Source organism: Bufo gargarizans, chromosome 9, assembly GCF_014858855.1.
Source record: "Bufo gargarizans isolate SCDJY-AF-19 chromosome 9, ASM1485885v1, whole genome shotgun sequence".
NCBI classification, from domain to species: Eukaryota; Metazoa; Chordata; class Amphibia; order Anura; family Bufonidae; genus Bufo; species Bufo gargarizans.
In genome coordinates this window covers 174,921,165-174,944,714 of record NC_058088.1, presented here as the reverse complement: position 1 = coordinate 174,944,714, position 23,550 = coordinate 174,921,165, and the positions used below count along the sequence as shown (strand labels likewise).

At 48.1% G+C, this 23,550-nt stretch overlaps 1 protein-coding gene across 4 annotated transcripts; it reads right to left on the bottom strand.

Moving 5' to 3' along the window:
• Positions 1 to 4,159: 4,159 nt before the first annotated feature.
• Positions 4,160 to 22,562, bottom strand: APEX2 (apurinic/apyrimidinic endodeoxyribonuclease 2). Of its 4 annotated transcripts, none has more exons than XM_044268673.1 (7): positions 22,426 to 22,562; positions 19,334 to 19,449; positions 10,557 to 10,640; positions 8,676 to 8,856; positions 7,248 to 7,394; positions 7,094 to 7,163; positions 4,160 to 5,492 (listed from the first exon to the last, which is right to left on the bottom strand). In XM_044268673.1, the coding sequence occupies exons 1-7, from the start codon at positions 22,452 to 22,454 to the stop codon at positions 4,527 to 4,529; spliced, it is 1,593 nt and encodes a 530-aa protein (XP_044124608.1). In that variant the 5' UTR covers positions 22,455 to 22,562; the 3' UTR covers positions 4,160 to 4,526. The 4 variants fall into 4 exon arrangements, with proteins under 4 accessions (XP_044124608.1, XP_044124610.1, XP_044124609.1 ...); XM_044268675.1 differs by having other exon boundaries at positions 22,480 to 22,559; XM_044268674.1 differs by having other exon boundaries at positions 22,430 to 22,553.
• Positions 22,563 to 23,550: the final 988 nt, after the last annotated feature.

Genomic DNA, 23,550 nt, shown 5'->3' with positions numbered 1-23,550 from the left:
GGGCAGAGGAACAGGGACTTTCAATGCGCATGCGCCAGCCTGCGCAACCCGATCCAGCCGGCGGAGGCACGGGATTTCAGACGGAGAGGAGAAGGTAATCAGATTAAACAAGGGCGGACCAGAGGGGTGAAAGAGGAGGGGTTTGGTAAGCAAAGCGCCCAGGGGCCGGGGCACCGGCCGCATGAACGCTGCCCCTGGTCACCTTCAGAACCTAATTACCATATGGTATTACCATTTTTGGAGCAAATCGCGATGGACTACAATATGAAAGGTACCATAGTAATCTGGGGAAAGTAATGGAGAACCTGATCTGAGAGGTCTCTAATGGTCATGTTCGGTGAAAGACTCCCTTTAAATATTACTTTATTATAAATATATTCCAAAATACATTTAATTAGTTATAATGGCTTGTTATGTCTGGGAAGCAATCATTAGGGGAAATAAAATGGCCGCCATCCTATTAGTACACGCAGAACCCGTCCTAATCACACAGGAGGACAAGTTACTTCACAACACTGAGGTAAAGAGCTCCCTCATCCTCAGGGATTATGGTCCTGAATACAGATGATAAGATCTTCAGCTGAATCTTTGTAGGAATGGAGTTCATGAGAAGACATGAAGTACAGAGAGAATGGACAGGACAGACTGTGGTAATGGAGACTGCGTACAAGAGCTGCTGCTCATTAGCCACAACTCCTCTCTGTACTTCATGTCTCCTCATGAACTCCCACAGTTTCAGCTGAAGATCTGATCATCTGTATTTAGGTACATAATCCCTGAGGATGAGGCAGCTCTTTAGTTCAGTACTGTGACGTAACTTGTCCTGCTGTGTGATTAAGACAGGTTTTGTGTGTACTAATAGGACGGCGGCCATTTTATTTTCCCTGATTGCTCCCTGGACAAAATGAGCCATTATATCAAATGAAAGGTATTTGGGAATATATTTATACTAAAGTAATATTTATGTATTTTCATAATTCCTGGAAAACCCCTTTAAGCCAATAGCAAACAAAAAGGCACTTCATTGTGTAAAACCTTACGTTAGTAGATGCACTCACCGGAGACGGGCAAATGCCTGGCACAACCCAGTGACAGGTCAGGTGGACATAAGACTTGTACGGAAACCGCAGCACTCTCTTGTCTTCAGTGTCCATAGCTTTATTCACCAATACAGTGCAACGTTTCGACCTGTGTGGTCTTTCTCAAGCAACCAGGTCAGGTGGAGATAACCTCTTAGAATAAGGGACTGCCGCTCTTTACCGCTAGCTCCTTAGATAAGGTAAGTACGTGGCGTTCACTGGGTACAACAATGCTCTGTCCTCACGTAGATGAAGGTTAAAACTTTTATTAAAACAAAAATACGTTTCATGACGCGTTTCTGAAGAAAGAGCCGGACCGCCTCAGAAACGCGCCATACAAGCCTATAATTTTCTTTTAATAAAACTTTTAATCTTTATCCCCTTGTGAACATGATTGCAGTGGATGACATTTTCAGGCACCCGACAGATGCTTCTAGGAAACTCCACCAACTACTTGAGCTAGCTGCATGACTGATCGCATTTCCAAATCGGCCGCTGCTTTCACTATAGAACTGTACTCCATTATGGTGGAATGGCAGCATCTAGCTTCTCAATCTGCAGAGGAACGCGGGGCCTCATGAAAGCACCGTATGGCAGCCCGTGCAGAGCCTATGGGTCCATATGCAGCTATACAGGCAGGGGTGTGCACCACCAATGAGGCCAGGTGAGGCGATTGCCTCAGGTAGGGGCAAGAGGGTGGCAGCGGAAGGGCCATGGGCAATGAGTGCGTTCATTGTGGCAAAGGGGTTGGGTTAAGCAATTGGCATGGGGGGGGGCTCTAGTTAAGCACCTTACAATAGGAAAGAGGGAGGGAGGCTCCTGCTCCAGCCAGTTGTCTTCTAGCCAGACCCAGGACTGTGAGGTGGAGCAGAGAGACCTGACAGATCTCCTGGGGCACAGATACAAGCTTTCTTCTTCCTATCCATTTCTAGCTTCAGTTGTAATATGATGAAAGCAGGACCAAGGAAAAGGAGATTCATAGAGAAAGTCTCTCTCTGTGTTTAGTGTTCCTTTGAGTTTCATTGCACCCCTTCAGGTGCAACAACCTGTGCCCCCTCCAGTAGTTACACCCAGAACATGTGTCATGAATAGGCCTTTTAAGATGAAATATGACAATATACAGCAATACAAATATTACGTTTGTTTAGGTAGGGTACATTTTCCTCTCTGGTAGCGCCCCCTGCAGTTTCTCCTGTGGCCACAATTCTTGTCCACCTTCTCCTGCATTCAGTAGGTGGATGGACACGCTCAGTAGCTTTCTCCTCTCAGTGGCGGCGTAGAATCTCATTGTTTTGTCCCTTCTAAAGTCATAGAAGTATATGGCGCGCTCTCTCTCTAAGACCAGGGATCAGCAACCTCCGGGTGTTCTGAAACGACACCTCCCAAAATCCTCGTTTCACTTCTTTGGGAGTTACAAAAACAGCCGAGTAAGGCCTCCTGCACACGACCGTAGGTGTTCCGTTGCCGTATTGCAGACCGCATTTGCGGATCCACACTACACGGGCACCGTTCTGTGTGCGTTGTGCATCACGGATGTGGACCCATTCACTTCAATGGGTCCGCAAATCCAGAGATCCGGAATAGTGCGGAACGGAACAGAACCCTACGGAAGCACTACGGAGCGCTTCCGTGGGGTTTCGTCCCGTACTTCCGTTCCGCAAAAAGATAGGACATGTTCTATCTTTTTGCAGAACGGCGGCCGAAACGCGGACCTATTAAAGTGAATGGGTCCGCGATCCGCAATGCACTGCTGGGAGATGCAGGCGCTCGCTGTCCCATGTGATGAGCTACTGCCCATCATAGCTGAAGATGGGGTGAGTAAAAAAAAAAAGTGAAAATTACACTGGAAAGCAGCATTTTTTTTTTTTTTTTTGCATTGATATACTTAAAATAATGGTGTGCATGCATTACTGCATATATTTTCTTTTTTTCCATTTTGCAGCATAACAATGCATGTACTAAAGAGAAAGTCAAGAGCAAACCACAACGTATTCTGAATATTTTATTATTGGAACGAGTACAAAAAGTTTTCATATATATTAAAAAAAAGATATTTTTAAAATGGTTTAAAGGGGTTATCTGAGATTTGTATACTGATGACCACTCCTCAGGATAGGACATCAGTATCTGATCATTGGATGTCAGATACCCGGGACCCCCGCCGATCAGCTGTTTGAGAAGGCAGCGGCGCTCCTGTGAGCGAGGTGCCGTACATTGTATAGGCGATATGGTGGCTATGCTTGGTATCGGGCTCAGCCTCAAGTGAATGTGAACGCCGGTGCCTTCTCAAATAGCTGACTGACAGGGGTCCGGGATGTCAGACCCCAAACAAGCAGATACTGATGACCTATCCTGAGGATAGGTCAATACTATCAAAATCTCAGAAAACCCCTTTAAACTAAGTGCTTGGGACTTAAAAGTCCTATTTAAAAAGTTGCGTAACGGGGGGCGCGGGGGGGGATTCCACTCAAGTTGAAACCAGTGGAGACTAAGACCAATTTCAGAACCTCCGGAGCCGGTCAATGGCAGTCAGAGATAATCTTTGGAAATATGAATTTAGGATGTGGTTTCACATGGATTTTGGTCTACTACATCTCCTTCAGTCTGAAATGCTAGACTGGGCTTAATGCTGATATCAGAGGATGAAGGTTTCTTAAAGGGCATCTGTCAGCAGATTTGTCCCTATGACACTGGCTGACCTGTTACATGTGCACTTGGCAGCTGGAGGCATCTGTGTTGGTCCCGTGTTCATATGTGCCCGCATTGCTGAGAAAAATGATGTTTTATTACATGCAAAAGAGCCTCTAGGAGCAACGGGGCGTTACAGTTACTCGTAGAGGCTCAGCTCTCTCTGCAACTGCCTCGTCCTCTGCACTTTGATTGACAGGGATCAAATTTTCTCTGCCTGACCCTGTCAATCAAAGTGCAGCTGCAGAGAGAGCTGAGTCTCTAGGTGTAATGGTAACGCCCCCATTGCTCCCAAAGGCTCATTTGCATATATTAAAACATCCCTTTTCTCAGCAATGCGGGCACATATGAACATGGGACCCACACAGATGCCTTCAGCTGCCAAGTGCACATGTAACAGGTCAGCCAGTGTCATAGGTACAAAACTGCTGACAGATGCTCTTTAACTTCCCCTCTAAGGACAATAGGAAGATTCAGTTCATGAAAACGTTGGTTGTGACCGCTGGGCCTATATGAAGACTGTACGTGATAGGTTTCACTTAGCACCATATTGTAAATTAGAGAGATTGTACCGGATTAGAAAAACATGGCTGCTTTCTAACGAACATTGCACCACACCTGTCCAGAGGCTGTGTCTCCATGCACTCTATGGCGGGGAGATACAAGACGCACCGTTTCCAGAAGAAAGCAGCCATGTTTTTCTGCTCCTGTACAACCCCTTTAATAAACTAAAGGAAGTATCTGTTGTAAACGCAGCGATCATCCATCTGCTCCAGATTTTTTGTTAACCCACAGAAAAAAGTTGCACCGCGCCTGCGGGTTGGAAGAGTGGCCCACAGGCCGAGCACAGACATAGAACTGACGGCCGCAGTTAGGACCGGACTTTTTTACCGTACGCAGGACACAGGGCTCTCCGTGACCCTTACAGTTGGGTGGAGGAGGTGGTCCTTTCAGAAGGGTCTTCCAGAAGGCAGTTGGCGGTTGGTTTCCATTTTGACTTCCAGAGGTTGGAGGCAGAGAACAGCCTTGTTGTGTCGTTAGCGTCACATTCTTCGTCTCAGACTCAGAGATTACAGACTTCTTCTCACCATTGCTCAAGGCTGTTGACTTAGGGACGACGGGTTTGAAGAAGCCGAGAAGGCTGCCCTGCCCACTTTTGGGACCCGGTTTACCTTTCTTACCATTACTTCCGCCAACCTTCTCATTTGTCCTCTTACGGGCAGCACTTGGTTCAGAGCTTTCACTTGAGGACTGAGAACTTGACTGCTCCTTGGTGTCTCCAGTTGAAACTTCAAGCAAGTATTTGTTCTTTCTAACCAGAAACTGAGAAAGCTTCTGCTGCCGACCAGCAAACTCTGGGAGGTACTTGGTGCATAGGGACGGGCATTTGAGAGCTGCCAGTGGGAAACATTTCATAAGCACTTTAACTGGGCAATGGTCAGATCCTTCAACCTCTGGCAGAATAATGGAGTCCAAAAACTCAGCTTCTACCAGCTTTCGGTTGGCCAGAATATAGTCTATGCGAGTGCCATAGTTGGTCTGCCGTGCGCCAGAAGCAGAACACCAGCACGTGAAGGCATTCTTCTGGGTGGGATGAAAGTAACGGAAGCTGTCCAGAAACAGACCCCCAACATTTGGTTGATTGGCATCTTCCGTTTTGGATGTGGTAGGGTCAGCAAGGAACTGGTTCAACCACTGTCGTCCTGGGTTCTCCTCAAAAACTTCCTAAAATGTTGATGTGAAAACAAATGCAAAAAGAATGAAATGAATATAAAAGCTAAAACCAACATGTAAAGGGTAAAATAACTTATGGAAACAACATTATAAATCCACATTTGTTTCCAAAATTAGTTTTCCCTCTCTCTCTACTTCATGTTATTGCAGGTTCCCAGAGGACCTCACATAAAGGGGTTGTCTCACTTCAGCAAATGGCATTTATCATGTAGAGAAAGTCAATACAAGGCACTAATGTATTGTGATTCTCCATATTGCCTCCTTTGCTGGCTGGATTCATTTTCCCATCACATTATACACTGCTCGTTTCCATGGTTACGACCACCCTTCTAATCCAGCAGCGGTTGTCGTGCTTGCACACTATAGGAGAAAGAACTTTGTCCTACAAATGTGACTTGCACCCATCTCTAGAACGGGGCCCCATCTTGTGACCACAGTGATTGTTGAGGAGGCCGAGTGTGCTCGGATCTCTCCATTCACTGCTATGGGAGCTCAGAAAATAGCCAAGGAAGCTTCTAGTCAACATTTACGGCATATCCTGCAGAAGGAAATAACCCTCTAAACTCTATAGGCATGCAGTAAATTTCTACAACACAAGGTGGCGCTGTAGAAGTATAAAACAGGCCACGATTCTTTCATTTTAAAGGGAACCTGTCACCGGGATTTTGTGTATAGAGCTGAGGACATAGATTGCTAGTTGGCCGCTAGCACATCCGCAATACCCAGTCCCCATAGCTCTGTGTGCTTTTATTGTGTAAAAAAAAACCGATTTGATACATATGCAAATTAACCTGAGAGTAGTCCTGTCGCTGACTCATCTCAGGTTAATTTGCATATGTATCAAATTGGGACTGGGTATTGCGGATGTGCTAGCGGCCATCTAGCAACCCATGTCCTTAGCTCTATACGCAAAATCCCGGTGAAAGGTTCCCTTTAATGCTGCAATTCAATATATACCGCTAGTGGATAGCTGGACCAATCTTACAATAGGGCAGGGACTAGCAATCAGAGGCTTAAAGGGGTTGTCCGGGCTTTTAATATTGATGACCTATCCTCAGGATAGGTCATCAATATTAGATCGGTGGGGGTCCGACAACCGGCACCCCCACCGATCAGCACGTGCCGTCTCCCTTCCGGTTTGCTGCTGCTTTGCCATAGACAGCAGCGGTGAGCAGAAAGACGGGAGAAGGCACGTGCGCCTGCGCGCACCGTCTCCTCATACAGCTGATCGGCGGGGGTGCCGGTTGTCGGAGGATAGGTCATCAATAATAAAAGCTCGAACAACCGCTTTAAAAGGAGTATTCCTGTTGTTGCAAGTTATCTCCTACTCACAGTGGTAGGAACCCCCACCGACCTATTAGCTGTGGATAGGGGATAACTTTAAAGGGGTTTTCTGGGACTAAAAACATTGACGTCTGGTTGGTGGTGAACGGAATGACTACCATTAGAATAAAAGGGGCGCCGCTCTGCATTCATACAGCAGCTCGTCTCTATGATGCTGCCGCCCAGCGCCATTTAAGTCAATGGGGCTGAATTGCAGTACCAGGCACAGTCGTTAAATAGGTTCTCTTCACAGATGCCCCAGAACTTACCAGATCTGTCGGATCACAGTGGTCAAGGGGTTTATGAGACGTATTCACGTCACCCAGTATAATCACATGGCTGAAACAAAGAACGAATACAGTCACGAATTAATCATTTCCATTGCAAATCACACATGCATCGGCCTCTGGCCTTCCCACTTACCCTCCATTTCTCAAAATGGTTTCTGCACGGATCTGAAGCAAGCGGTAGAAGCGCAGTTTGTAGGTCTTGCGTTCAGGCTTCTCGGGGTCTGCTCTCGGGCAGTAAACATTGATCACAGTCAGAGTGTCCTCCTTACCGTCCGCTGTGCTGGAAGACAGAATTTATACCACTATCATTCACAATGTGGAAAGCTAGAAACGTATCCTCTATGAACAATGGGGGTCTGATTGCTGGGATTGCAGTGATTATGAGAACGGAGGGAGGGGGGGGGGTGTTCTGCATCCCCATAGGATTAGATCGGCAGATTGTATACGTCTACTGCTGCTGAATTCATACTATATGGAGCTACAGGACATAGCTAGCTGACCGCTGAGCTACCTTTGGCCATCCCATAGAGAATCATAGTGTTACTATTAAGAATATAACACTCACCCCATCCCACCATTTTCACCAGTGGTAACCTTAAAAGGAGCTGGCTACCTTTTGGGGGGTTCCAGCAACCCCCCCCCCCTCCAGGGCAGGTAAGCAAAGGGAAATATGCTCACCTGCCCATGGGTCCTGACTACTTTGCTCCCTGGCCGCGTCTGCCTCTTTTGGGTCACCGCTGTCAACATCCACTTTGATGCCACCTGACCCTTTTGCACCTTATGACCAATTGACATAATGCAAGAGGAGCAGGTCACAGCTGCAGTGGCATCAAAGTGGATGTTGACTACGAGGGGCCCCCCAAAAAGGGCAGCCGAGGCTGGAAAACCAAGGAGCTGGGACCCAGCAGCGGGGAAGATGCAAGTATGGTTTCCCTTTGCAGCTCTCCCCAGGAAAGAGAGGTAGGTTTGCCCAACTGCAACCCCTTTAAAAGGAACCCGTGGGAAGCATAAAGTAGTGACAGACACTGATTTCAGCGGTTTGTCATTTATGAGCTAAAACCAAGTGGATGACAAAAACCATCAACATAATCATTGGAAAAAGAGTCACAGCGGTTTGAGAAGAGTCCTGGTTATTCATGAGCTCCCGATCTCCCTGCCCACCTACCGACGACTGACAGTTCTCTCCTAGGGAGAACACGAAGGAGAAGATTGCCAATCAGCAGGTGGGAGAGATCATGGAGGAGCTCATAAATAACCATGACTCTTCTGAGACAGCCAGGACTCTTTTCCAGGCCCAGACGGCTCCGATTACGATGCTGATTCTCGGCAACCACTTACTTTTAGCTCCTGAATGACACACGGCTGGAATCAGAACGTCTGTCACTACTTTATGCTGCCCTCAGTGAAGGCAGCATACAGGGGATGACAGGTTCCCTTTAACAAATACAGTACTTATGGCTGCAGCTGCATTTATCCGATAATATGGAATCACGTGTCTGGATTACTAGATTACCAGTGTTTGCAGATGTCATACAGTCAGGTGAAGGAATCCACAACTTACAGAATCGTGTGCTGTGTGATCACGGCTCTCCCCTCTTGGTCTAGGGACAGTAGCTCCTCTTCAGAGAACTCCTCCGTATTGCCATAGCAGCCAATAGACCCTTTGTGACCGTTCAGTTGTCCTGAGAGACCCTCCTCTGCCGCCAATGGGGTTGTGGTGTTTTTACAGAACGTAGCAACTCCTGTAGGACAGAGAATGATCCGCTGGGTGATTTACAATCTATTCAGCTAGTCTTTATAAGCTACATATGTTTAAAGGGCATCTGTCAGCAGTTCTGTACCTATTAAACTGGCTGACCTGTTACATGTGCACTTGGCAGCTGAAGACATCTGTGTTGGTCCCATGTTCATATGTGCCCGCATTGCTGAGAAAAATGTTTTAATATATGCAAATGAGCCTGTAGGAGCAATGGGGGCGTTACCATTACACCTAGAGCCTCAGCTCTCTCTGCAACTGCCGCGCCCTCTGCATTTTGATTGACAGGACCAGGCAGTGTAAAAGTCATCGCACCTGGCCCTGTCAATCAAAGTGCAGAGGGAACAGCAGTTGCAGAGAGAGCAGAGCCTCTATGAGTAATGGCAACTCCCCCATTGCTCCTAGAGGCTCATTTGCATATATGCAAACATCACTCTTCTCAGCAATGCGGGCACATATGAACATGGGATCTACACAGATGTCTTCAGCTCTGTAACATGTAACAGGTCAGCCAGTGTCATAGCTACAAAACTGCTGACAGATGCCCTTAATATTGCCCCTGACAGATGTCAGCGGAAAGCTTCCATAAGGGCTTATGCCCATACGACCGTATGTATGTAACAGGGATCCGCAAAAAAAACGCATGACATCCGTGTGAGGTCCATGTTGCATCAGTTATTGGTTTTTTTTGCGGATCATTGTAACAATGCCTGTCCTTGTCCTATTCTTGTCCATTTTGCAGACATGTTCATTTTTTTGGGCAGAACGGACATGCAGACATTCAGAAACGGAATGCACACGGAGTCATTTCCATTTTTTTTTTTTTTTTGCAGACCCATTGAAGTAAATGGTTCTGTATACGGAACTGTAAAAGAAAAAATGGAACAGACACGGAAATAAAATACGTTTGTGTGCATGAGCCCTAAATGTGTCCACCCCTCCTCCTTCCTACTTCTTTCTAGTAGTCATTCCAGGCCGCTAACCACTTTCCCCAGTAATTACTTCAGGTACCCTCACCATTTCTCCATTAGTCACCCACACCCATCCTCCCTCAGGTCTCGTACCTTCCCAACCCCCTAATAGTCATAGCCCCCCACACTTAGTCAATGATCTAATGCAGGGATGCCCAACTTGCGGCCCTCCAGCTGCTGCAAAACTACAACTCCCTGCTTGCCCGGAAAGCCTACAGCTATCACCCTACAATAGCTGGAGGGCCGCAGGTTGAGCATCCCTGATCTGATGTATATAGCCAGATTTACTCCCATAACTAAAAGTCCATTACTATCACGAAGCGTGCGAGTAACGGCCCATTAGGAGATCATTTGCATTGATGTCTTCCGCCCAGACACAATGGATCCATCTGAAGCTGGTATGGATGTACTATTCATTTCCATTATTGATATAGCACCAACATATTCTGCAGCGCTGTTCAGTCACAAGACCGTTGCCCCTCCGTGCCTGTGCTGTGGGGCTCACAATCTAGGGTCCGGGGTCCATCTTATAGCCAATTAAAATATTAGTTGGAATCGAATTAGGACCCCACTGAGCCACACGGTCCATTCACTGACCCCACTATGCACCATGTCGTGTGTAACAATACTGGACCGTGCAGCCGCCCCATGATCACCATGTAGCAGACGTGAATAGGGTGGAATCTGAAAGGGTTAAAAAGGAATTACTACTTACCAGAGTATCCACTTCTCACACGGCAGAAACTGAAGTAGGAATTGTACCCCTCAACTATAGCGACGGGCTCCTCCAGCAAGTCTCCTACGGACAGATGACGAGAACCTATCAATTTCTGATCTCAGGCCGCAAGTGAGAAAGCGGATAAAGAGCAGAAGACACATTGGGGGGGGGGGGTCATTTGTTAAGACCGGCATTTTAGATGCGCTGGCGGCGGATCTGCCAAAATTATGGAGAGGCCTAGAGGTCTAAGCCTAAAACAGATGTAGAAAATGATAAATGAGATGGGCCTGCATCAGGAAACTTGACTGTGTGGCCGCTTAGACGTAGGCAAGGCAGAAAAGAGGGTCGAGAAGAAGGAATGTGTTAGGTGTGACCACACAGTGTGGCCGCATGAGCCGTGGCGGGCTCCCAGTACCGAATCAGGACCACATTGTTTAGTTGGTGGTGATTGTTAATGGCTTTGCGTCCATTATGACAAATGACTAGAAGCAATGCGGTCCCAATGTTTTGAAACCCAGAGGTTTTTTCGTTTTCATTTTTCTTCCCTATCTTCCTTGAGCCATAACTTTTTATATTTCCATTCACGTAGCTGAATGAGGGCTTATTTTTTGCAGGACAAGTTGGACTTTCTAATGCAACCGTTATTTATGGCAAATACAATGTAGAGGGAAGCTCTAAAAACTGACCGATGTCCTTCATTCTCTGGGTCAGTACTACTACAACGATACCACAGTTTTTTTTTATTATATCTAAATAGTGTAAAAATACATTTTAACTTTGAAACAAAAAAAGTTATTTTTTCTTTTACATCACCATATTCTGCCCCCCATAACTTTTTAATAGTTATATCTACTGAGCCATGTGGGGCTCTTTTTTTTTTGCGGGACGATGTGTAGTTTTTATTGATACCATTTTGGAGTGTGTGTGACTTCTGATCACATTCCATTTTTTTGAGTAAGAGAAGCACTGAAAAAATGGCAAATTGCCCATTTTTACCCTTTTTTCTGTTACACCAATGTCACGCTTCGGTGTGGGAGGGAAACACCACACTGAGCATAGGAGGGAAGGGAGGAACAGCAAATCAGTCCTGAGAACTAGGGAAGGAAGATGGATACCTCCTAGTGAAAACTCTAACCAAAATTCTGACTGACTGCCAGTATGAACAGACCCCAAGGGTAGGTGAGATCATACGCAGGAAAACCCAGAGTCCTATCAAGCCCCATAGGACCCTGGTACTAATGGCAGGGACGAGACTACCTGTTCCTCCAAAAGGAAGGACGAACAGGAGTCTCCCTTAGGCCTAATACAAACAATAGGGAAATGCAACACACAGAATCTAAACAAAATACTAAAGGGAAAGGAAAGACTTAACTTCAAAGGAGCAATGGAAGCACCAGGAACTCAGCCAAAATCCAACCACAATCTATCCAAAGGTCCAAACAGAAGCTAAAAACCGCACAGCATTGTGGGAGAAGCAACTATAAACAGAGAAGGTTAAATGACCCTAAGGCTAGGTCTACACGACAACATTTGTTGCGCGACAGATAGGGCACAACTACACTGCAACATTTGTCATACAACAATTTTTATAATGGCAGTCTATGGTCTCGCGCTGCGACTGTCACAGAAAAATCCATCTCAAATGGATTTTCTGCAACTGTCGTGTCGCAGTATGTTGCAGTGCGACACTATAGACTGCCATTATAAAAATTGTCGTGCAACAAATGTCGTCGTGTAGACCTAGCCTAATAGTCACACCTGGGGAAAGAAGGTGCGGCAAGCACCAGAAACAACACAGACGTTATTTGATCCAAACAGAAAACATGTCAGATCAAACTACGTGTTACCAGTCTCACCGATCTCTTGCCACTTATTGCGGGAACGTCCGTGACAGCCATTGGCCGCATTGGAAAAAACGAGATTTTTGTGAAACTCACCTGTAAAATCTCTTTCTCGCGTGGTTCATTGGGGGACACAGGACCGTGGGGACACAGGACCGTGGGACACAGGACCGTGGGTATAGCTTGCTGCTGCCACTAGGAGGCGACACTAGGCTGAAAAGTGATAACTCCTCCCCTGCAGGCTATACCCCCTCCAGCCTGGAGAGAGCATATCAGTTTGTGCCCAAGCAATAGGAGTAGGAAAAAATAACCATACGGTAAACAATCAACAAATGACCAACAAATGACCAACGCCAGCCGGAGCAAACCAGAACTGGGGCCATACTGGCTCCACAACCGCCAACAATCACAGCAAACAGAAATCACTGGGTGGGAGCTGTGTCCCCCAATGAACCACGCGAGAAAGAGATTTTACAGGTGAGTTTCACAAAAATCTCGTTTTCTCGCTGGTATCATTGGGGGACACAGGACCGTGGGACGTCCTAAAGCAGTCCACGGGGAGGGAACAAATCACATGCCCATGGAGAAGAAACCCTCGAGGATGCGTAACTCACTGCCGCCTGCAAGAATTTGCTGCCCGGAACAGTACCCGCCGGCGCCTAGGAAGGCACCCGGTAAGACTTGAAGAACGTGTGCCCGGAAGACCAAGATACCGCCTTCAACACTGGAAGCTACTGCATGAAGGAGATGGACCCGAGAAGCGCCGACCGCAGGTCGGGTGGGCCAAGACTCAGCTGGGCGTTGCTCACCCGAGGGCGCATGCCCGAGCAACTGTTGAACAGATCAATCTGAAAAACATCCCTTGGAGGCCGCAGCCTTGACAAGGACCCCAAGATAAGAATTGGTAGAAGTCCGTAGGGCTGTAAGTGCTAGACAAGGACAAGCAAGGTCATAGGCCAAATCACATGGCTGATGGAGAGCTCGGTCCATGTACTACGAGGGAGAAAGAAAAGAAACCCATGTCTGCGAGGCGTGGAAAGGCGACCACCTTCTGCGAAAAAAGAGGATCCTGGACGGAACACTGCCCGATGCCATACTCAAAGAAAACAGTACGCACAAGAAGGCAAATCAATTCAGAGAAAAAAATAAAAATAAAAAATAACGCCACCAACAGCTGGCTCCCGGCCGCAGCTGTGGAAGCAGAACTAAAAAGGCCAAGCCCGTAGGATTCACCTCTGGCCCAGAGAACACCCCCTAGGGAGCGGAATATCGGTAGACCAACGCCCCTATAGCCATAGAGGCTGGTGGTGAGATTTCTAGTGAGAGAAGCTGCCTGAGAATCACTAAGAAACAAACGCCTGAGCCAGGCGTGCCCCACTGCAGGTCAAAGGATCAATGCCCCACGGGAAAGGGATAGTAAAGCCAATGAGAGCACCGCCAGTGATGGGAAACCCCGTCAGTGACCATATTTCAACAAAGCGGCAACGCTGCCTGGAAGGGCAGATGAGTGGAACAAAGATGAGAGAAATACTCTAGTCGGGTGAAGTTCGACCACGACGTCCAACGCCTCCACCATAACCGAGGAACCCTGGGTCCGTGAAAAAATAGAGATGGGCTTCCAGAGCCGTACCACCCATGACTACTGGTCAGCTAGACAGGAGGATAAGGAGATCAGTTATCCACCACGAGGGGAGACCGGAAAGGAAACGTGTGATCCGTACCGGGGACGAAACCCCTACTAGCGGGGGACGTCGCAACAGACACCCGCTCTACCCGTCTTGGGAGGGCTCTCAGTCAACCCCCGGACTGAGCAGTGAATGAACAACCACCATTGCTTGAGGTGATATCACTGACATCTGAAGACAGGTAGCACCAATGGCGATACGGTATGACTACTAGAATCCAGGTCCCGCTTAGAACGGCAATCTAGTGTTGACGAGTGCCGTAGGGACTGATCTACCCAGTAGAACGCACTCAAAAGGTAGGTGCTGATCAGCCATGGTAACTACACTATCACCATCCCCGAGCAGACGACAGAAGGACAATAGTCAACAATAATAATGAAGAGGACCGGCACTCATTGTAGTCTTCAACAAAAGATGATGTCTCTATTGGACACATACAACACTGACACGTTTCGGCTAACATCACGAGCGTCTCTCAAACATATGGATATGGATTGGATGTGGCAGAAGGACAACAGTTGTCAGAGCCACGGACCCCCATTGGTAGTAAACCAAAAAGAGGCCAGAACTAAAGCCCATTCCCATGTGAAACTGGAGCTCTACAGCGTCTAGTGGTGATGCGATCCTCCGCCGGAAGGGGGGGCCCTACAAGGGAAGCCCCAAGAGTAATGCTCACGCCATACTCCAGCCGAAGAGTAGGCCACCCGTAGAGGTCACTGATTCTCTTGTCAGAGGAATCTGTTGCCTGACGAAAGAACTGTGCAGAAGGAACCTCAGCATGTAGTGGTGACTCAAACACCCCTCGTGCGGTAGGGGCTACCGCATGCTCCGCCAGCGTGGACATGAGGGGAAGGCCGGAGGACATCCAGTAGAAGTTCTGGTATCAAGCTGGCCCAGCCAGTAGAGCTAACCTTAACCCTCCACCTGACAAGGGCGCTGAACAGGAGCAACTGCCGAATTAGTACCAGGGCAGAACCCCTACCTGAGGGGGGTCGTCTCGCTACAGCGATTAGGAGCATCTAGCCCTAGCACGAAGACTACCCTGCGAAGGATAAGCCGTTGTAGTAGCCACTGCAGATTGCCAGCATAACGCCCTCACCCAGACAAGGATGAGTGGTAGACGAAGCACCCGGAGTCGGTGGAATATTCGGCTTGCCGGATCTTGACCAGTACTCTGTGCAGTGTGACTGACCTGCAACGGTGGAGGCTCATAGGGATAGGGAGTCACTAGGACACACAAGGCTGGTGACCCCCTGAGAGCACAAAGGCCACATTCTTGTGTCTCCAATAAGTGCATGAAGAAAAAGGGATACAATATGAGAGTATCCATAGTATCCAGTGGCAAAATCCATATGCCACTAGATGGAGAATATCAGGCACCAGCGGTACCGACTGTTGCCACAGACCACCTGTGAAAGAAACCAAGGCATCTAAAGTCGTGGCGTAGCTGAAATACAGCATACAAAGAGGTAGCGATTCCCCCGTAACTGGATCGTTTGTAGAGCGTAATGCCCTAGGAAGTATGTGATGGCAAATGGGAGACCGACGGAAGCGCAAATCCCCGGTTAGGGAAGGGGGTAGCGATAGTCAGAACCGCGATCCACGGAAGTGTAAGTACCCACTCAATGGAGGGGGAAAATCTACGCCAAGCACTGCGCCCAGTGGCAGTGCCAACGCATTACCTATGATCGGGAGTAACATATCCAGTAAGTACTGTAACCCGAGGTAGTGCAAATACAACACCCATCGAAGGGGGTAACGCACCTAGCAGGAACTTGCATATGACGAGTTCCGTACCCTGTGGGAAGTGCCATCATCCCACCCCAGTAAGGGGGTAATGCGTATGTCAACATTTGCGACAGCAGTGAGAATGCCATAATGCCACCTATACAAAAGGTTAATGTATGCTGACGATACTGAGCTCAGTGGAACTTCAATTCCGCCACTCACAGAACGAGGGGCACCTATGGCTGGCATTGAGGCTAATGCTAGTGAGGTCAGTCCACCTCAGGAAGGAGGTAATACCCAAATTAAGCACTGTATCTAGTAGAAGAGTAAATAGTGCCTAAGGAAGGGGTTAATGCTACACCAGAACCGGTTAGCACGGACGTAATCTAGGAAAAATAATCCGGAATCATGTCGGAGTCCGAATAACTGTCCTGCTTCGGCCCACTCGTGCGCAGTTCCACCTCTCAGCCTCTAGCCCATGGCTGTTGCAGGCTGTGGCGGTGTCGATATAAGAACCAAAACTACCCGGAGGTGGAATGGAACCAAAGGTCTGCTCACCGATTGCGCAGACGGTGCTCTATTAACCAAACGACCCAGGAGGGTGGATTGGGAACTTCCAGAGGTCCTCCGGTGAGTTGCGCAGGAGGAGAAACTCAAACAGACGCCCCCGGAGGGTGGATGGGAAGTTTCAGTTGTCCTCAACTGGATTTTTGCGCAGTTGGATTTTGCGCAGTTGTAGCACCATTAACCAACCGGCCTCAGAGGGCGGATTGGGATCCTTCCGATGTACCCCACTGGATTTATGCAGTTGGAGCATGATCAACCAAACGGCCCGGAGGGCGGATTGGGGACCCTTCGGATGTACTCCACTGGATTTACGTAGTTGGAGCATTATCAACCAAACGGCCCAGAGGGCGGAATGGGAATCCCTCAGATGTACTCCACTGGATTTGCGCAGTTGGAGCATAATCAACCAAACGGCCTCAGAGGGCGGATTGGGATCCTCCAGATGTACCCCACTGGATCTATGCAGTTGGAGCATTATCAACCAAACGGCCCGGAGGGCGGAATGGGAATCCCTTCAGATGTACTCCACTGGATTTGCGCGGTTGGAGCGTAATCAACCAAACGGCCTCAGAGGGCGGATTGGGATCCTCCAGATGTACCCCACTGGATCTATGCAGTTGGAGCATTCTCAACCAAACAGCCCGGAGGGCGGAATGGGAATCCCTCAGATGTACTCCACTGGATTTGCGCAGTTGGAGCAAAATCAACCAAACGGCCTCAGAGGGCGGATTGGGATCCTCCAGATGTACTCCACTGGATTTATGCAGTTGGATCATTATCAACCAACGGCCCGGAGGGCGGATTGGGATCCCTCAGATGCACTCCATTGGATTTTGTGTGCTGAGGAAGGCAGGATCTGTATGCGCATAATTTTTTTTTTTTTTTTTTTTTTTTTTTTTTTGGTGGGGACCTAGCCTGCTATGGAGAGGAGGTCAGGGAGGGCTGTATACTGCAATATTAAGGCACATTGTGCCTGCAGACAGAAACCTAGAGTAAACAGGGGCCTGAAATGAGTGAGGAAGGTCCGGCCTAGAAGGCCGCAAAGCCGGGGACTAAATTATGACGCCGGCCGACCGGACTCACCGCTAGTCAGCACAGAGCGTACCTGGAGCAATGTCCGGAATGCGGTCGCCTGTGTCCACTGACCGCGTAAGCCCATCGGAGGAGTAAATTAGCGTGGCCGGAGGGAAAAGAAAGAAATAAAAAGGTAGGCCCGAATAAAGCCGGGGCCTAGATTTTGCGGCGTCCGGCCGAGTATGGGGAACCGTTCTGCCTGCTCTCCTGGGACGGCTTAGCGGGCTCCAGAAGGAGCCGCCGAGAAGATGCGTCGCTTGGCCGGCCGGGAAGCCACCCGGTCGGTCGGAGAGCAGGGACCGGAATAGGGCGCAGAAGGCGCCTGTTTTAGATCGGGAAGGTGAAAACAAGATGGCGCCGCCGCGGAATGGGATTAACCCTTTCTACCGAGGTGAGCTGGGCGACGGGTGGAGGATTCGTTACCCCCTCCAGAAGGTGGCCATGTGAGGGGGACAGGGAGGGGCAGTAAAACTCACCTGTCTTCATCTGTGGTCTTCACCCTTAATCTTGTACCAGCAGGGCCACCCCACGACCGCTGGCACCAGGCATCAGGGGTCCAGGTAGAGAAGGGCTGGAGAGTAGGTGGCCCTCTTGCTGGCGGGAAGCAGGGGAGCGAGGCTGCCCTGGTCCGCTTTGTCTTCTTGGGGGGAGGCAGGGCGGTGGAGCAGGCAACACCGGCCAGCCTCCCAGGGAGACAGAGACGCATGCGAATCTGTGCCCCTAACCTAAAAAAATAAAATAAAATAAAAACAAATTGTAAAAGAGCCACCCTGCTAAGCAGGGAGGTCTGCCTCCTACGACACTAAGCTAAAAACTGATATGCTCTCTCCAGGCTGGAGGGGGTATAGCCTGCAGGGGAGGAGTTATCACTTTTCAGCCTAGTGTCGCCTCCTAGTGGCAGCAGCAAGCTATACCCACGGTCCTGTGTCCCACGGTCCTGTGTCCCCACGGTCCTGTGTCCCCCAATGATACCAGCGAGAAATATTTTTATAATACGGGTGTTGTCGGTTGCGGTGATGCCCATGATGTTTATATTTTTTGTTATTTAGGTATTTATTTTTTTATTATACGGAAAGGGGGGCGATTTAAACTTGCCTCTTTCTTATGTTGGCCTGCCACCTGGTGGCCAAAATAAGAATTGCACACTTCAAGCGAGGCTGAGCGCGTTGAAAACAATTACAGGCATCCTCATTGGCCAGAGAGGATGCCGATAACAATCTTCCGGGTTTTTTGACCCTTTAGATGCTGTGATCTCACGGCATCTAAAGGCTTTAATTACCGCGATCGGCATTATTGCCGATCGCAGTAATTAGCCGCGGGTCTCGAGCTTTTGAAACAGCAGAGACCTGCCAGCCATGACGCCCGGTTGCACGTGGGCACCATGTTTGTCTATCGCTCCAGTGCCATACATGTACGGCGCTGGTAGCTAAAGGGTTAAAGGGGCTGGCCCCTCTCATACACTGATGGCATATCGTTAGGATAGGCCATCAATGCCAGGTAGCAACAGGTCCTATCTGGTCCCACTCCTATGTGCAGAACAGAAGTGAAGGCGTGCTACATGCTCTCCATTCATTGCTATGGGAGTTCCGAAAAGAGTCAAGAAAGCGCGCCTGGCTCTTCTTGTAAGTCCCATAGCGATGAATGGAAAGTACACTGCTGGAAGTACCCGAGCACTTTCTGAACTGGGAAACCTGAGGTGGGACCTGCACCTATATGACACTGGTGGCGTCTCCTAGCAACGTATGAGATGGGCAGAGCCCTTTAATTGGAGCCCCCTGCGGTACTCGACTGCAATGCGGTCATACCCGATCCAGACCCTGCAGAGGTTTTAGATGGGTTGCATCCCCACGGACTCGGCTCCTGTGACTACAACACTTACTGGTGACTTTAGTTTCCTGGAGGCAGATGATGTCGGCATCTAAAGAGTCCAAGATCTCTTTGAGTCCTACGCGTGTTGCTCGAATACCGTTAATATTCCAGCTCACAATCTTCATCCTGACGACAGAAAAAAAGCGGGTCACCCGTCCAACCATCTGCACACTGGCTGTGTATGTTCACATGGCCAAGCCTATTTTTAATAAACAGAGTGTCCTATCCCTATATTACAGATGTTCTGCCCATAAAAGTCAATGGAGCGTTGAAAAAATAAAAAAAATATACACATTACGAGGATATACAGATCCATCTATGTTCTGTATGGGAGCTGTATTCATGTAGAATCAATGTACATTAACCCCTTAAGGTCGAGGCCCATTTTTATTTTTGCATTTTGGATTGTTCCAATACCCATAACTTTTTTCGTTCACACAGCTATATGAGGACTTTCTTTTTTTTGCAGGACAAGATGGATTTTTTTTTTTTATTGCCACCATTTAATTTACCATGTCTCGTACTAGAAAACAGGGGGGGGGGGAATTGTTTGTGTGACAAAAATGAAAAAAAATAATAATCTGAATTCGGTCAAGGGTTTTAGGGTTTTGACATCACAGCATTCAATGTGAGCTAAAAATGACCTGAGCTCTTTTTTCTGCGGCTCAATACGAATGCGGCGATACCAAACTTGTATAGGTTTTTATTATTTTACTACTAAAAAAAAAATTATATATATATATTTTAATAATAATAATAATTTGAAAAAAATTGCCATATTCTGACAACCATTAACTTTTTTATATTTCGGTCTACAGAGCTGTATGAGGGCTTGTTTTTTTGTGTAACGAACTGTATTTTTTGTTGGTACCATTTTTGTGGTATGTACGTATTGTAATCACTGTTATTAAATTTTTTGGGGGGACAAGATGACAAAAAAAAATGGCAAATCTCATGTTTTTACATTTTTTTTCAGTTACGGCGTTCACTGTATAGTAATTTTTTAAATATATTTTAATAGTTCAGACATTTTCGGACATAGCGATACCTAATATGTTAAATAATTTTTATTGTTTAGATATTTTTATATGTAAAAGTTGGAAGGGGGTGATTTAAACTTTTAATATATTGGTGTTTTTTTTTTATTTTACTTTTTTTTTTATATAAGTATTAGGCCCCACATGGGATCTTTTGTTCCCCTCTCCTATTCACCCTAAGGCCTCATGCACACGACCGTTTGCGGTCCCCAATGCACTGCAACATCCGTGCGGCTGCCGCAGACAGATCTAGGCCCATTCAACTTGAATGGGCCCGTGATCTGTCCGCACCGCAAAAAAGTAGCGCATGCACTACTTTTTTGCGGTGCGGAGGCACGTACAGTAAACCCACAGAAGCACTCCGTAATGCTTCCGATCCGTGCTTCCGTTCCGCATCTCCCGGATCGCGGACCCATTCAAGCTTTGTGACCTTTTAAAGGGAGTGTGTCACCGGAAATCCACCGACAGACCAGGTACAAAGCCTTTCACTTAGCGACCCGATGCAATTAAGGGCTTGTTCACACGACCGTTACCGTATTGCATAACGCGGGTCCGCAATACACAGGGCATCGTTCTGTGTGCATTCCTCATCACGGATGCGGACCCATTCACTTGAATGGGTCCACAAATCCGGAGATGCGGTGCGGAACAGAACCCTACGGAAGCACTACGGAGTGCTTCATGGGGTTCCGTTCTGTGCCTCCGCACTGCTGAAAGATAGAACTTGCTCTATCTTTTTGCGGAACGGACGGGTCGCGGGCCCCATTCAAGTGAATGGGGTAGCGATCTGCATGCAGCAGCCCCACGGCCGGTGCCCGTGTATTGCGGACCGCATTTTGCGGTCCACAGCACGGGCACGGAGGGGCAACAGTCTTGTGAACAAGCCCTAAGGCCTCTTGCACACGACAGTATGGTTTTGCGGTCCGTTTTTTGTTTCAGTAGTGTTTCCGTTCCGCTTGTGATGCGCTTTTTGCGGATCGCAAACGGAAGCATGCAATAATGTTTAAACAGTAAGTGCATTAAAAAATTGGGCTGGGCATAACATTTTCAATAGATCGTTCCGCAAAAACGGAACGGATACGCGACATACGGGTGCATTCCTTTTTTTGGCGGAACCATTGACGAATGGAGCCTCGGAACGTGATTTGCGGGCAATAATAGAACATGTACTAGCTTTGAACGGAACAGAAATGGAATGCATACGGAGTAGCTTCCGTTTTTTTTATTTGCGGATCCGTTGAAACGAACGGTTCCGTATACGGAGCGCAGGAGGCCTAAGGCTACACTTGCGTTGTTCATTACGGTATTGAGATCCGGCACAGGTGAGAATACTATGCAGGAACCTGGTCCTGTCAATGAAAGACAGGTCGGCAGATGAAGCAGGAGGAGCTAGGGTGCACAAGTGGCTTGGGCCCGCCCTCAGTGCACTTAACTGTTTATTTGCATATAGATTAAAAATACTTTTTCTCCAGAAAGACGCAACGGATCGCTAAGCGAAAGGTATCACTACATTCAACTGCGCATGGACAGTTAGGGATATCCTGTTGCAATACTACAACTCCCACCATGCCCTGCTGTAGGCTGATAGCTGTTTGGGCATGGTGGGAGTTGTAGTTTTGCAACAGCTGCAGGTCGAGCATGCCTGCTGTAGGGCTATGGGTTGCCCATAGCAACCAATCAGATTCCACCTTCCATTTTTCAGAGCTCCTTTCGAAAATGAAAAATGGAGTTTGATTGGTTGCCAGGTTTCCATTACATAATCTCCCCCGTTGTGCCAGGTGCAACCGAATTTCCTGCTGACACACTCCCTTTAATGTCCAGTCATCCAAGGGGTTAATAGTTGCTACCAACGAGGTAAGAGCCCAACTACCTGCACCCACAGGGTCACTGGGACATATCAGGCCAGGTCTGTGGCGGAAATGGGCACCACACAGGTAGCCATGCAATGACCTTCAACCTGGGGCATTACTACTACTCCCATTCTCTGGTATCCAGAGAGAGTGGTAGTCTCCAAAACAGCTAGAAAGCCACGTGATGGAGACCAGCACCTCGATAACACACACACCTACAGCTCTCCCGCCCGTCCCCCGACATGTCTGCACCGGCCTATATCACGGACTCAGCTCATGACTGTAACGTGACGCGGCCTCTTCTATTTCCCGCCTTCTTGTTCCATGGGGCGCACCACATGCCTCCCCGGGATTACGACGCATAGATAACGCGTCATCACTGTGGGCGGGGACGCCTGACAGTGAGAAGGGCGGGGCAAGTGACGTCATGGATTGAAGAGTGTATATAAGAGGGCGCGATGACCCTGTAGCGCCTCAGTGCTTCAGTTCGGGTTCCAATGGCCTTATGTAGGGACTAGGGAAATGTCTGTTCAGCGTAGTAGAAAAGCTGGGTGACGTCACCCTCAGTGAGAGGTGACATTTGATTGATCTTTCCTGTAAGGTCGTGTCGATTGGGTCGTGAGACCGTTAAATGTGTGTCCTTTGGCTCTGACCACAGGCCTTGGCGTATGTTCACACGGATGTGCGTTTCAGCCAGAGTTCGGAGCCTGTTTTTCAAGACCATGTCTGTGGTTGGTGCGGTTACTGCGTTACAGCTCCATTAAATGGATCTAAATATACAGGGGCACACAGCATTATAAATCATTACACATGATGTCAGGCAGGGGCACACAGCATTATAAATCATTACACATTAGGTCAGGCAGGGGCACACAGCATTATAAATCATTACACATAAGGAACGTCAGGGGCACACAGCATTATAAATCATTACACATGAGGTAGTGCAGGGGCACACAGCATTATAAATCATTACACATGAGGTCGGGCAGGGGCACACAGCATTATAAATCATTACACATGAGGTCGGGCAGGGGCACACAGCATTATAAATCATTACACATGATGTCAGGCAGGGGCACACAGCATTATAAATCATTACACATGATGTCAGGCAGGGGCACACAGCATTATAAATCATTACACATTAGGTCAGGCAGGGGCACACAGCATTATAAATCATTACACATAAGGAACGTCAGGGGCACACAGCATTATAAATCATTACACATGAGGTAGTGCAGGGGCACACAGCATTATAAATCATTACACATGAGGTCGGGCAGGGGCACACAGCATTATAAATCATTACACATTAGGTCGGGCAGGGGCACACAGCA

What these genes read in the sequence shown, in the direction of transcription:
- APEX2 (XM_044268672.1), bottom strand. Translation starts at nt 19,487, where the DNA reads ATGGTTGGACGGGTGACCCGCTTTTTTTCTGTCGTCAGGATGAAGATT. An exon ending in CCAGGAAACTAAAGTCACCA is followed by an intron (nt 10,641 to 19,333) that starts GTAAGTGTTGTA and finishes ATCTGTCCGTAG; the next exon opens with GAGACTTGCTGGAGGAGCCC. An exon ending in ACTGTGATCCGACAGATCTG is followed by an intron (nt 5,493 to 7,093) that starts GTAAGTTCTGGG and finishes TCAACATTTTAG; the next exon opens with GAAGTTTTTGAGGAGAACCC.